Source organism: Panicum virgatum, chromosome 6K (genome assembly GCF_016808335.1).
Source record: "Panicum virgatum strain AP13 chromosome 6K, P.virgatum_v5, whole genome shotgun sequence".
Lineage (NCBI taxonomy): Eukaryota > Viridiplantae > Streptophyta > Magnoliopsida > Poales > Poaceae > Panicum > Panicum virgatum.
The window spans coordinates 39,383,625-39,396,297 of NC_053141.1; the positions used below are offsets into that span (position 1 = coordinate 39,383,625).

Consider the following 12,673-nt stretch of genomic DNA (forward strand, 5'->3'; position numbering starts at 1 on the left):
TAGCTGTTACTTTCCTTTTAAAAGTACAAATTCTCCACACACAACATGCATGCTAACCCAACTTGATCAAACATGTACAAGCATAACTGGTAGCACCCACAAACTAAGTGACAACCAAGTACAAACATGTACAAGCTGAAAATCCTTTTTCTCCTAGCTTACGGCCGTGATACATCCATCGCCCTTGATTCACCAAATACGCACCCGGCGCCGCCTTTCGCCGCCGCCTCCACGTCGTTGTCGTCGTAGCCGTCGCCATCGTCGTCTCCATGGCCATTACCATCGACCAACGGCACGTACTGCGGCTCCTCCTTGTAGAGGCTGCACATCCGAAGGTAGAGCACGACCACGAGCACCACGGTGGCCGACAGGTACCAGCTGAACTGCAGGTTGACGAGCGCCTTGGCGCGGGCCAGCGCGCCGCCCTCCTCGCGGCACCGCGCGACGTAGTGCCCGTCCTCGTGGCTCAGGACGCACCCCCTCGGCAGGAGCGCGGGCGTCCACAGCGCGACGCCCATGGCCACGAACCAGACGCCCTGGAGGACCAGGCTCGCCGACCGCACCAGGCTCACCGCGAAGCTCCGCGGCGCGGCGACGCCGAGCGCCGTCGCGGCCAGCGTGACGGCGGCGACGCCCTGCAGGAGCAGGTGGTACTGGCCCTCCACGCCCGCGTGGTCCGCCGAGTGGAGGTGGAACAGCATCAGCTCCTGCGCGAACGCCGCCGCTGCGGCGAGCTGGGACACCGCGTCCCGGCACGGCGCGCGGGCGCGGTCGAGGTGGATGGCGGCCGCGGCGTACACGAGCAGCGCGAGCGAGATGGACGCGTGCTCGAAGTTGTGGAGGTGGTTGGCGGGCACGGTGCCGTCGCGGTCGAACGGCTGGTGCCTCGCCGGGCCGACGACGAGCTCCATGAGGGTGGACGCGGCGGCGCCGGCGATGACGAGGATGAGCTCGAGGTGGCGCGCGCCGCGCACGGGGAACCAGACGGGCGCGACGTAGGAGGAAGAGCCTGATGTGGTTGTAGAGGTGCCACAGGCCGACGACGAGGAAGCCCAGGCCCGGCGCGACGTGGCCGACGAGCGTGCCCATGGCGCGACGTCGGCGTTGATCAGCTGGGTCTCGCGTTCGGGTTTAGGAGAGGAAGCCGCCGAGTGATCGATGGTGTTGTGTCTGAGACACACTGAGGTTTCCTGGGTTTTAAGATGGTTCGAGTTCGACGGCTTGGAAGCGTTTACAAGTTTCTTCTGGTCAAATTGACATGTTTATCTTGAGGGGTTGCATTTTTGCAGTCAAGTGTCAGAATAGTTATACTTGAAGGCCAACAAATTATCTTTTTAGCAACAGAAGGGGTTGAGCATCTCCTGCTGATTATAAATATATAAAAAAGTAGTAAAAAGACAATTGTTGGCCTTCAAGTATATTTCTCCTTACTTTTTGATAAACATGTCACAAAAAGTAGTAAAAAGATAAACATTCAGCTATATCCCACTCAAGACAAAAAAAAAGAAAGAAATTAAGCTAAGTAAAACAAATAACATTCAGCTAAACACTCTTTATATTTTCATTTTACATGGTGCAAAAGCAGTGTGAGTTCTTTCTTGAAGGTCTCGTCGAAGAGATGAAAGCAGAATTATTCTGAAAGATGACATCATTCCTGGCAGAGGTAGATTTAGAGGGAGTGCATCCCTAAAACTCCATTGCAAGCAAAGAAGAGGTGGAGATGGAGAAGGAACCCCCCCCCCCCCCCACCCCCCTCTAAATTTCATTCCTGTCTCTCCTACTTATTCCTGGAGGTCTAGATAGCCCAACAAAGTAAGATGATAAACAAAAGAAGAACAATAATCTTCAGGCCATTCACATTAATTTGGGAAATGTTTTAGTTCTGTAATACCTCAGGATTCCACCATGCATGAATAAAAAAATTAAAAAGTAGTATTTTTAAATTGAAGAGATGAGATAACTGGATAGGTCTCATATACATTGAGTGCAGAGGGACTCGTGCCCACGTAGCAATGGTAGAGTGCCTCTGCAATTACTGCAGAGGATTTGTTTCTGAGATAACCAGTATCCAACTGACGGTTGAGAGAGAGAGAGAGAGAGAGAGAGAGAGAGAGAGAGAGAGAGAGAGAGAGAGAGAGAGAGAGAGAGAGAGAGAGAGAGAGAGAGAGAGAGCAAATATTAGTATTGCAAAGCTCAGATTCAATTCCACAGAGATAAAGCAGCGCCCACAGAATTATACACGAAAAGCGATTAGCTCCAGTGACTCTTCGGTCATTTGTTCTTACCAAACCGATAACGGTCAAGATAACGGTCATGATGGCAAATTCTTCGATTGGACGTCTAGAAGAACCCTGCAGGAGATAATAAGATATTAAGATGAGGATACCCAGACTTGTTACAAAGCCTTCAATAAAAAAGATTAAAATAAAAAAGAGTAAAAATCACCTGGCACAAGATGGATTCCGGTGTGCTGCCCAAACGAGAGACCATGGTTTTGCTCAACTTTTTCCTACCCTACCATCGGCTGCTTTCGCAAGAAAAAGCTTCAGTTCAAAGTTCAAACTTGGTGCTCTCTAGTTTTTAGTGGCCCAGTTACAAGTTACTGTATTTACAGCGCCACCTTGTCCACGTTGCTCGTCCATCCGACTGAAGATATGCCAGGCTGAGATGAAACAGTTACAGTTTTTTTTCTTTTGATAAGTCAAACAGCTACAGTTAGAAAGCCATGGCAACATCGCTGTAGTATCTCAATCTTCAGTAGACAAACCTGTCCTTTTTTCAGTGGATGCACACGAGAAGTACACGTAGACAATTATTTTCAGGTGGAATTGCATCAGGCGGGCCGAAGAGGCTACATCGTCCAGCGGCAATTGGGCCCAGATAAATTTCGGCCCATTTCATGGGCAGCGCTGCGCACTGTTGCACACACTACGTCGCGCACTTACGCGTTACAGACTTACTGGTGAGAGTCCAGGCAAGTGACCAGCGAGCAGCTTTCTACTACACCTGCTCTTCGACGGGGAACACAATCTTCGGCGGCGTAGCATCCCCGTCGCCGGCGAGCGCGCCGCCGGGCGGCGCACGGAGCTGCACGTACTCCAAGCACCCATAGTCCCCCCGGAGGCAGAGGTACGCCGTGACGGCCCACACGGCGGCGAGCGCCCAGCTGAACTGCAGGTTGGCCAGAACGACCGCCCTCCGCGCCGCCGCCTCCGTCGCGCACGCCACTGCGCTCTGCGCGCTCATCCCCTGCTGCTCCAAGGCGTGGCACCCGCTCGGCACGAGCGCCGGCACCCACAGCGCGAACCCCATGACCACGAACCAGAGGCCCTGGAGCAGCACGGACGCGGACCGCACCACCGCCACGGCGAAGCTCCGGGGCAGGACGGCGGCGGCGGCGGCGGCGACGAGTGACGCAGCCACCGCGAGCTGCAGCAGCCAGTGGTAGTGGCCCTCGAGCCCGGCGTGGTCGGCGGAGTGGAACCGGAGCAGGAAGAGCTCCTGCCCGAACACCGACGCGGCGAGCGCGGCCACCACGTCCCCGACGCCCCCGTCGTTGCGGCGCCCGGAGGCGTCGGCGGCGAGCGCCACCGACGCGTAGACGGCGAGGTGGAGGTACATGGTGGCGTGCTCGAGGCTGTCGGGGTGGAGGCGGAGCGCGAGGATGGGGAGGTCGACGAGCTGGTCGGCGATGGCGAGCGCGGAGAAGGAGAGCAGGAGGTAGAGCTCCAGGCGCCGCAGGCCGCGCAGAGGCGACGGGAAGGGGAACCAGGTGGAGGAGCGGAAGCCGCCGGAGGGGCCCCGGAGCTTGTAGTCCCTGACGGTGTTGACCGTGTGCCACACGCCGAGGATGGCGAAGGCCAGGCCGGGGAGGAAGTGGCCTAGGAAGGTGCCCATGGCTTGCCCAGTTTGCCGGTTGTGTTGGTTTCTGCAGCGTGGAGAAGAGAGGAAGCGCAGTGCAGTGGATTAAATAGAATAGTGCTAGTTCAGACTTGTGAGGGGTATTGGTGCCATTTTTTTTCTGATAGATATTGTTGCCATTGTTAGGTATAGAGAGCATGCAGGCTTGTTTGGACTCCACTTCAGGTAAAGATGCACAGGTTTAGTGCTGGCTTGCATGGAAAAGATGGTGATGCAGTCTGCTGAACAGGGAATGCGGGTCAGCTTCAGGTGTCTTTGCTTGTTGTGTCTTCTAGCTTCATCGTATCATTACGGATGGGGAAAATTGCGTATGTAATTTGAGGGGCATGGTTTCAAATCGAAGCTTGTAAAAAAAAATTGTAACAGGGATTACGGAAGAACAAATTGCTTTGGGGAGGAACTGTAATTTTTCTTAGAATCATGAAATATATCAACTTTTAAGCATACAGAGTACACAAATGGGAACGAACGGCTCCCATTAGGAGTTTAGGACAGTGGTGCGCTACAGAATTACCGGAGAAAATGCAAGGCTTTGTGGTTTATCTCTGCTTTGCTGATTTATCTGCAACTTTATTGGTTCTTTTGGTCCTTTGTATCTTGATAACTCGATAAGAGATTCCGTCGCTAAGAGCATGAAAATGATGCAGCAAAGGCCTGAAAGATCAGTGTATTTGCTATTGCGATGCTTACACCTTGAGGTGTAAGTGTAACTTTGTAATAGTGAACGGTGCGTGTGATGCTTCTCTAGAAGCAAAGGCCTGCCATTCCGCTGTCTCCCAAAGTAGGACGGCCGGATGGACACAAGGAAACGCACATCACACCTCACCTCTTGTTGGTGCTTGATTTGCCTCCCGTTTCGCCAGTGTCGCGGAAGAGCAGGTCATGGCATCGTCAGGTGGTCACACGCCGCCTGTGCAAATGCTTCTCGTAACCCACCGCTTTGTGCACCAACCACATCATCTTGCGTTGCTCCCGACGTGAATGTTCTCTGTATGCGCTGCTATTGGGATCGCTCTTCCTCTTTTCGTTTTGATATGCTACTGAAAAGATGAGCATTCTCCACGACCAGGTCTGACGGGCGAGAGACGCCGGCCCGTATCATCAACGCATTGGTGGGTGCTTTGACCACTTTGTCCAATCAGATTATAATCAGCCTGGGCATGCACACACGACTAGCGTTTTTAAGTATTTGTTAGCTGCAGGACTTTGGCAAAAGACAGATCGGCATAACTGTGGATGGCTTTCCTGTGATCATCATATTGGTGCTTGGACGTACCTAATTTTGCAGGGAGGGGAAGGCATCACTGGTCAATAGTAGTGCAGGCTGCGTTCGATCCCATTTCGCTAGAATGGTGACTGATCACAGGAAACAAAGGGGTTATCAGAAGACGACAGGTGAACAAAGTGTTTTACACTTTTTATAAATTTAAGCTGGGATCCACTGATTTCCATTTTGTTTTGTCCCAAGAGTCATCGGCTCATTTCCCTTGGCTAAATCAGGCAAGCTGTCGCTATATTTTTTTATGGCAGATTCAAAGAAACCAGCATAGCTCTGTTGTTGAGATTATTTAGTGGTGAGATTTGGCCCCATACGGATTCAGCTGTAAACTCAGTACAACCCTCGCTCGAGAGGGTCAAAATACATCTTCTGAAAGATGGATAATAAGTCATACATCTATAAAGCTCACTAAAGTCCAGTAACAATAGAAACAGTGTGAGGAGACCAAATTAGAAATCTGGATCCAACAATTCAAAAAATTAAATTCAACATTTTATGAAAAATTGATCGACATTAAAAAAGAGTAGATCCAACATTTTTCAGAAACATATACATTGACATGTTGAAAAATACTACCTTCAACATTTTTTTATCAACTATTCCAACATCTTAAGAGAATAGATACAACATTATATTTATCAAAACTTAGATCAACATTTTCGTTTTCAAAATGGACGGCTGCAGATTATTCGGTGCGAGCTGCTTGTGCAACTGTAAACCCAGGACCCAGAAACCACTGGACAAGCAAAGCAACATCAAGTATCAGCTTCCCTTTGACCTCAACGCACGAAACGAGAGGCCGCCTGGACGGTCGCCTCCGGTAGCACCCTCATGAAGGTCGGAGGGATCCAAATTGAGTTACCCGCAGCTCGCCAATCCGTTCAGCACCTGCAGAAGGCTCTCCATGGAGGCGCCATGCAGCCGGAGGCACGGGGTGGAGGCCCGACCAAGCAGCAGCGCGTGGCGAAGGCCCCGGTGGCGGTGGCCGGCCATCGGAGGAGGCGCGTAGCGGAGTCGGCGTCCGGCCGTGACAGCAGCGGCACAATGGCGGCGGCGGCGGATGGATAGCAGGAGCGGGCGTGCGATGGTGATTGTGGCGGGGTTAAAAAATCCGACGGATGGAAGGTATTGCACAAATCTCAAATATTGGAATGTGTGGAAGAAAAAATCTTTCGAAAATATATAAAATTTCCAAGTTTCTTTTCTTTGAGAAATGTGAGGTTGACATCTGTTTTCTTTTTTTGATAGGGAGAGGAATACGGATTTTGTGTTTGGTTTTTTGACCCAACACAATGAAGCAGGTTATAGTAGGGCCAACTGCCGGAGTTGTGGGTATGAACCTCGCCGTTGAAAAAGTATTAGCATGGGCCCATGGGCGGAGCCACCACTAGGGCAAGTTAGGGCGGCCGCCCTAGCTCCCCTCGGCCGAGCTGTAGAGGATATCCCTGCACTACAAGAGATTTGACTATCCTTGATGATCCATTATCGTTACTGAAAATATGGGTTTTCGTCATATAAGTGCAATAGTGACATTTTTAGTGCGTCATGAGGATCGTCACAGAACGACCGTCACAAAATGTCATTTATGACGTTCTTATGAAAATCATCATAGAATGAAACACATTTGTGACGATGTGCTTATTGTCATAAAAGTACATTTGGTGACGATTTCTTCATCATCATAAAATGCCTCTAATGACGATTATTGTCACTAAATTTGTACCTTCTATGACAATTGTTTTTTTATCATATAATGCTTTAGCAGAACGTCACAAACCATGAACCAACATGACTAGTCTATGACGAACAGACAGAAATTATTATGATAAAATCCCTGTAGAATTGCTCAATTGAAGCATTCAAAATTACATGGTATTTATACATCATGTGCCATTACAACCATTTCATAACATGTCACTTTGTCACATGTTTTGGACCATCCAAGTGACACAAACTAAAGTAAATGGACGCCTATGTTCACCAAATAAACTTGCTCGATAAAGTACTGTACCAAAAAAAGGACACTACAACATCATCTGCAGAGTTTGGCTCTTCACCTTCTATGCCATCACACTTTCATTGCTCCATAGTCTTCAACCGTAATGCTTGAGCAGGATGACACTACAGGAAACAAAAATGATAAGAAGGCATAACTAGAACCATGTAAAACTAGCATTCTAACTTTATCCTTGACATGACAAGCAGGGTTGTATTAGCATTCTAACTTTATACTTGTGGACAAAGAATTATCAATCAAGTCGCAAGAACATTCTAGTGCCAAAAGGCCAAACTGTCACTCAAGCTTTATGCTAGAAGTAGATCACAGACTAAAAAGGCTACTGGTAAGCTAATGATCATGTTATCAGACCAATTGCTTTTAAGTTCTTCTGAAGTGTATCTCAAACACTACCAGAGGGAAAAGAAAGCTCTATATTGATCCAGCAGTGGTCATGCATTGCAAAAGTTAAAAATTAGGCCAACAAAGGTAAACAATATCACTATAAAGAAACAATTTTGAAGGTGATCTTACAAAGATTGCGGCCAGTGGTTATGCATTGCAAAAGGTATGGCTTGATCCGCTCTCTTAGTTCCTGTGAAATGCAGTTCAAAACCAACCAAAAAACACATTAAATTATATCAATGAAGTAACATCAGGGCATGCAGTAAATAGACCAACAATAATAAACAAGGAACTGAAGTCCTAGGTTGTTGAGCTTGTCCCTTGAAACCTTTCTGTATACCCTGTTTTTATCCATCATCATTTTTTAGAGTTAAGGGTACATAAAAGGCAAGTAAGCAGACAATAGGGTAATGCATTCTCCTTTAAACATGCCTGTTCCCTCTTTCCACTCACTGATTGATCTTTCAATCTCCAGTGAAACCCCAAGAAAATACATAATTTGGGCGATTGGGCAGGCAGGGTTTTTATGGATGAAAAAGGGGATTACCTTATGGAAATGGCTGGATAGGAATTTCGTCGAACACCACACCTTCAAAGAAAGGAATACCCCTCCACTTTCAGATGGGTAATCAAATCAGTTCAGATATGAAACAACTGTTGAACCTATGCACTGAGCAAAAACCGATTAAACCTGCAGACATTAGAAAACAATTGGTGCATGAAATTCTTAGATCCATTCTCAATGGGAGGGAGGGGAGGGGGGCAGACCACAGTGATTCTCAGGTTGCTCTGGCTACTGCTGGCCAGAGGAACATGATGACGTGCGGTGCCGCGGCGGCGCTGGCACCGCGAAGCGCGATGGCGCGCGAGCTACCATCTCCGTGGTCGGGAAGGTGCCGAGCCAGATGCGCGCCTGCATCTGAGGCTCCCGCACCTCGCAGACCCAGCAGGAGCACCCAGCCCAGGCGCGCACGCCTGCGGGAGGCGGCGGCCCGGTGATGTCGGCGTCGAGGAAGCGGCGCCCGAGGGAGCCAGCAGCAGCAGCCGGTGCCGCCTCAAGGAACGATGCGGAGGGGAGGGGAAATTTGGTGTGATTTGGGGAAGCTAGGGTTTGGGTTGGGGGGGAGTGTATATCGTGAGTGGGCTGGCGGGGAAGGGAAATTTGGACTGGATTGGCGTGTTCTGTTGGCGCGAGAGTAAGTTGGGCTGAAAATTTTTGTCTGCTACAGGATTTTTGTCTGCAACATCCATATATGTCATATGTATTATAATCATTCGACCATTATACAAGTCAAATTACAAAAAGTTTATTTTTAAAGAAGAAAATTAAGAAATATATGATATTTGCACATATTTCATCGATATGGAATATCCAAGCCAATATCTTTGGGAACTTCCATTGCACGGCATTTTATATTATTATTTACATAATTGGTAGGTAGCCAAATAGTTAGTCATTTGGATATGCTCTGTTACATGCAAAACACTTACTATATACTAAAGGGACTATTGTTGCACAAGGACATTATAAAATGCAATCCGAGGTGTCATTTGAACTCGGCTTAGCAAACAAAACCCTATAATAAATGTATTTAGATTTACTTATACAAAAAAATAGATTTTCTTGAAGAAATTTTTGTATCAAAAATAAATATTTATATATGTTATTTATCCTATTTGTATGGTTCAAATTTGTAATTCTTATAATATTGAGTAAGAATTACAATTTATGACAAACCTACGGTTTGTCATGAAATGGAAACGTCACTAATAATTTGATATTTGGTGACGAATTTATCAAATCGTCATTGTCTGTTGCATCTTCTGTGACGAAAATATGTATTCATCACAATGATAATCGTCTACCTCAATTTTATGATGAAAATGCTTGAATCGTCATAGAATACTGACTATTCTATGACATTTTATATCTTTGTCATATCGGTTTTCGTCACTGATACTCACATTTCTTGTAGTGCCGGTTCGGAACCTCGGCATTGGCATATGACAAAGTGCCGGCACCCCGAGGAGTTACAAACACGAGGACGACAGCGAGATTCGAGAGCATGAGAAGCGACCGCGTAAGGCTGTCGGCGTTTCGTTACTTCATGGCCTCGTTGGCCGTGGGCCGCGGCTTCTTCAGGCTTCAGCCCAACGCACCCGATAGGGTTGCGCGGGGGATGTCCATCCGTGCGACTGCACCCCCCGCCCACAGCCCCGCCCCATCCGCAGTCCGCCTACAGGCTGTAACTGCCAGCCGCCAGCCCTCGCTAGCTCGCCGGCCGCCTCGGCACCTCCCGTCGGCCGTGCCTGCAGCCCCTCGGCTCTTGCCCCTCGGCGCATCTCCCGCCGGTAGCAAAAAAAATTAGAGTATGAGTCCACCCTAGATGAATTCTCGGGCTGGCTTCACCACTGCATGGGCCATCCCTTATGGGTCAAGAGGCCCATGTAGTACCTCACAAACTAGAAGTACAGGCCCAATTACAGTCTGTCTCAGGAATGAATAACGGAATAAGACAACTTCTCCCTTCTTTTCTCCAAAAACAGAGAGAACTTCTCCCTTCTAAGATAATGGAAATTTCACAAGAAATCAAATAATTTTAAATTATACTACATTTATACAAAATAGTATTAACATTATATAATAAAAATAAGTATTACTTGATTAATCATGTATCACATTTTCATACTAAATCTATTGGAAGGTATAAATGGTAGTAATTTTTTATATAAACTCGAGAAAATTTAAAATTATTTGTCTCATCGGGAAGCGAAAGTTGCATTCTTTTTATATGGAGGGAGCAGGACTAGAAAATAAGTCAATGCGAACGAGCAGATGGCTCAGTAGTAGAACGCCCGGGTGGAGCGCTACCCACCTGCGTTCGACTCCCGTCGGGAGCGGATGCTGATGTCGCACCGGGATTTATTCCCAGAGGGGTACCAGGGTGCGTGCGTGTGTGTGCATGTATAGGTGTGTGGTGTGTGTGCGTGTGTAAGCCCCGGCAGGCGCGTCCTCGGACTTATCGGCAGCCCATCTGCGTTGAGCGCGTGGTCAGCGTGGGTACCCAATTGAGTTCTTACATGATTCCCCAGTGCTCTTGGGTGCTTTCAAAAAAAAAGAAAAAAAAGAAAATAAGTCAATCGTTTCCACAGCTGCCGGCAAAAAAACACATCGGCGTTCTGCACATCTGGGTGGTACCCAGGCCCAAACAGACACGCCATCGCCAGTCGACCAAGAGCAATTGTCCCAGACGAGACACTGCCCCGACTCCCGATCGAGTTGGGAACGCAAGGTAGCCCAACTCAGGACACGCTGCCCATGCCTCAGATTGCGCTCCTCCACCGTACCGATGGCGTCGAGCTTGATCAAGTTGAGCGCCAGGCCAGGCCTAGACTGCGTGGCTGGCTGTGGCTGTGGTTGTGCCTGTGCCTGTGCCTGACACTGTGGCCGGCACTAACGTGCGCAGGTTAGTACCGACCCGAAATACCAGCCCGTACTAACGTGCCCGACCCCGCCCGGCACCTGGCAGCAAGGTTAGTGCCAGCTGGTGTAACTGGCCGGCACTAAATATTTTTCTTCTTCTTTATGTTTCTTTTCTTTTTCATTTTTATACGTATTGCTATGTGTATTTGTACTGTATGTAACTACGTACTCGTACTTTTTGCATTGCACAGTAATATTAGGACCGCATATCACACTAATATTATATGTATATATTCGTCATATGTGCAACACTTAGGAGTTCAAAAGTACATGAGATATTACAAATTATTAAGCATCAATTATAGAAACGTATCAGCTTCCTCGTCGTCGGATCTTCTTTGGCGACGCTTGTACGGAGATTGCCATGAAATTCGCCCTTAGGATTTATGACTTCATCGAGGAGGAATCTGCACATAGCTTCTTGAATTGCCCTGACCCGGGCCATTTCAATGAGTTCTTCTTTCATCCACCAACGCTGTCACATTTTCAGATAAAAACATGAGAATAAAAAATAATAGATTAAAATAATGAGCAGATATGATTGTGATTACGTACATTGAATGCCTCCTGTGTCATTTGCCCTTTTTCACTTGCAAAGTTGTTGATCCACTCGCATACGTAGTATCCACATAAGTTATTTCCTTGCTCCTGTCTCCAACACTATGGGAAATATGGGTTACGATATAGAATTTTTCTGATGTTTATTACGAATGACTCTAGTACCGAGAATATATTCATACCAGAAAATCAGTCACCCAACGAAGAGGCTCGATTTCACCTTTCATGCCTATGTGTTTGCGGAGGTAGCGACTCCATACAGAATTTATCACCTCGATGAGATCTCGGTACTTTGATTTATCTTGCCTAAACGAGTCGTACACCAAGACCTTGTGCTCCTCAATCCGAATACAAAGCAATATCCAATGAAAGTTGTGCATATACATACGCATAACCAATTAATATTGATTATAAAAGTTATTAAATGGTATTATTAATACAAAGGGATTGAAAAAAAGAGGCTAACGAAGAACGACTCACTTATGATTGTATGGCAAGAGAATGAAGGGACACATGCTATTCTTGCGCAACCCCCTGTATATAACATTGACTATGTCTTCAGGCTTTTGCGCTACCGATTGCTCGTGTATAACATTGGGGTCCAAGAACCCGATGTTATGGAAGTTCTTCTTTCGGCAAATTTGAACTTTTGACCTACGGGACATAAGAAAAGCGGGGATCAGTCAACACACAAGGCTAAAATAATGAAATGAGAGATAATACTTACATGCACCATACACTGATGAGCCATTTGTGAAGGGCATCTTGATGGTATAAATCGTAAAGTGCTTCAAACTCGACATATACATCATCTGCCCCCCGCCAGAAATGCTCATCTTTAATCCGAGTTGGGAACATCTCTAATTCATTAGCTTTAGAATGCACGGCATACCATTTGTGTAACTCGGCCATTCTCGTTGGTAGGAATGGTAGTAACTCTGGCCATATCAAAGGTTCACCAAGTACAAATTTTTTCATGCCGCGGGCATTCTATAGGGCCTCCCCAAGCAATTGAGCCCTTGTTAGATCA

General features: G+C 47.5%; 1 protein-coding gene and 1 pseudogene across 1 annotated transcript; both read right to left on the reverse strand.

Moving 5' to 3' along the window:
* LOC120639219 lies at positions 1–1,151 on the reverse strand (annotated as a pseudogene).
* Positions 1,152–2,715: 1,564 nt separating this feature from the next.
* LOC120712576 (transmembrane protein 45B-like) lies at positions 2,716–4,042 on the reverse strand. The gene has a single exon (XM_039998398.1). The coding sequence runs from the start codon at positions 3,895–3,897 to the stop codon at positions 3,001–3,003; it is 897 nt and encodes a 298-aa protein (XP_039854332.1). The 5' UTR covers positions 3,898–4,042; the 3' UTR covers positions 2,716–3,000.
* Positions 4,043–12,673: the final 8,631 nt, after the last annotated feature.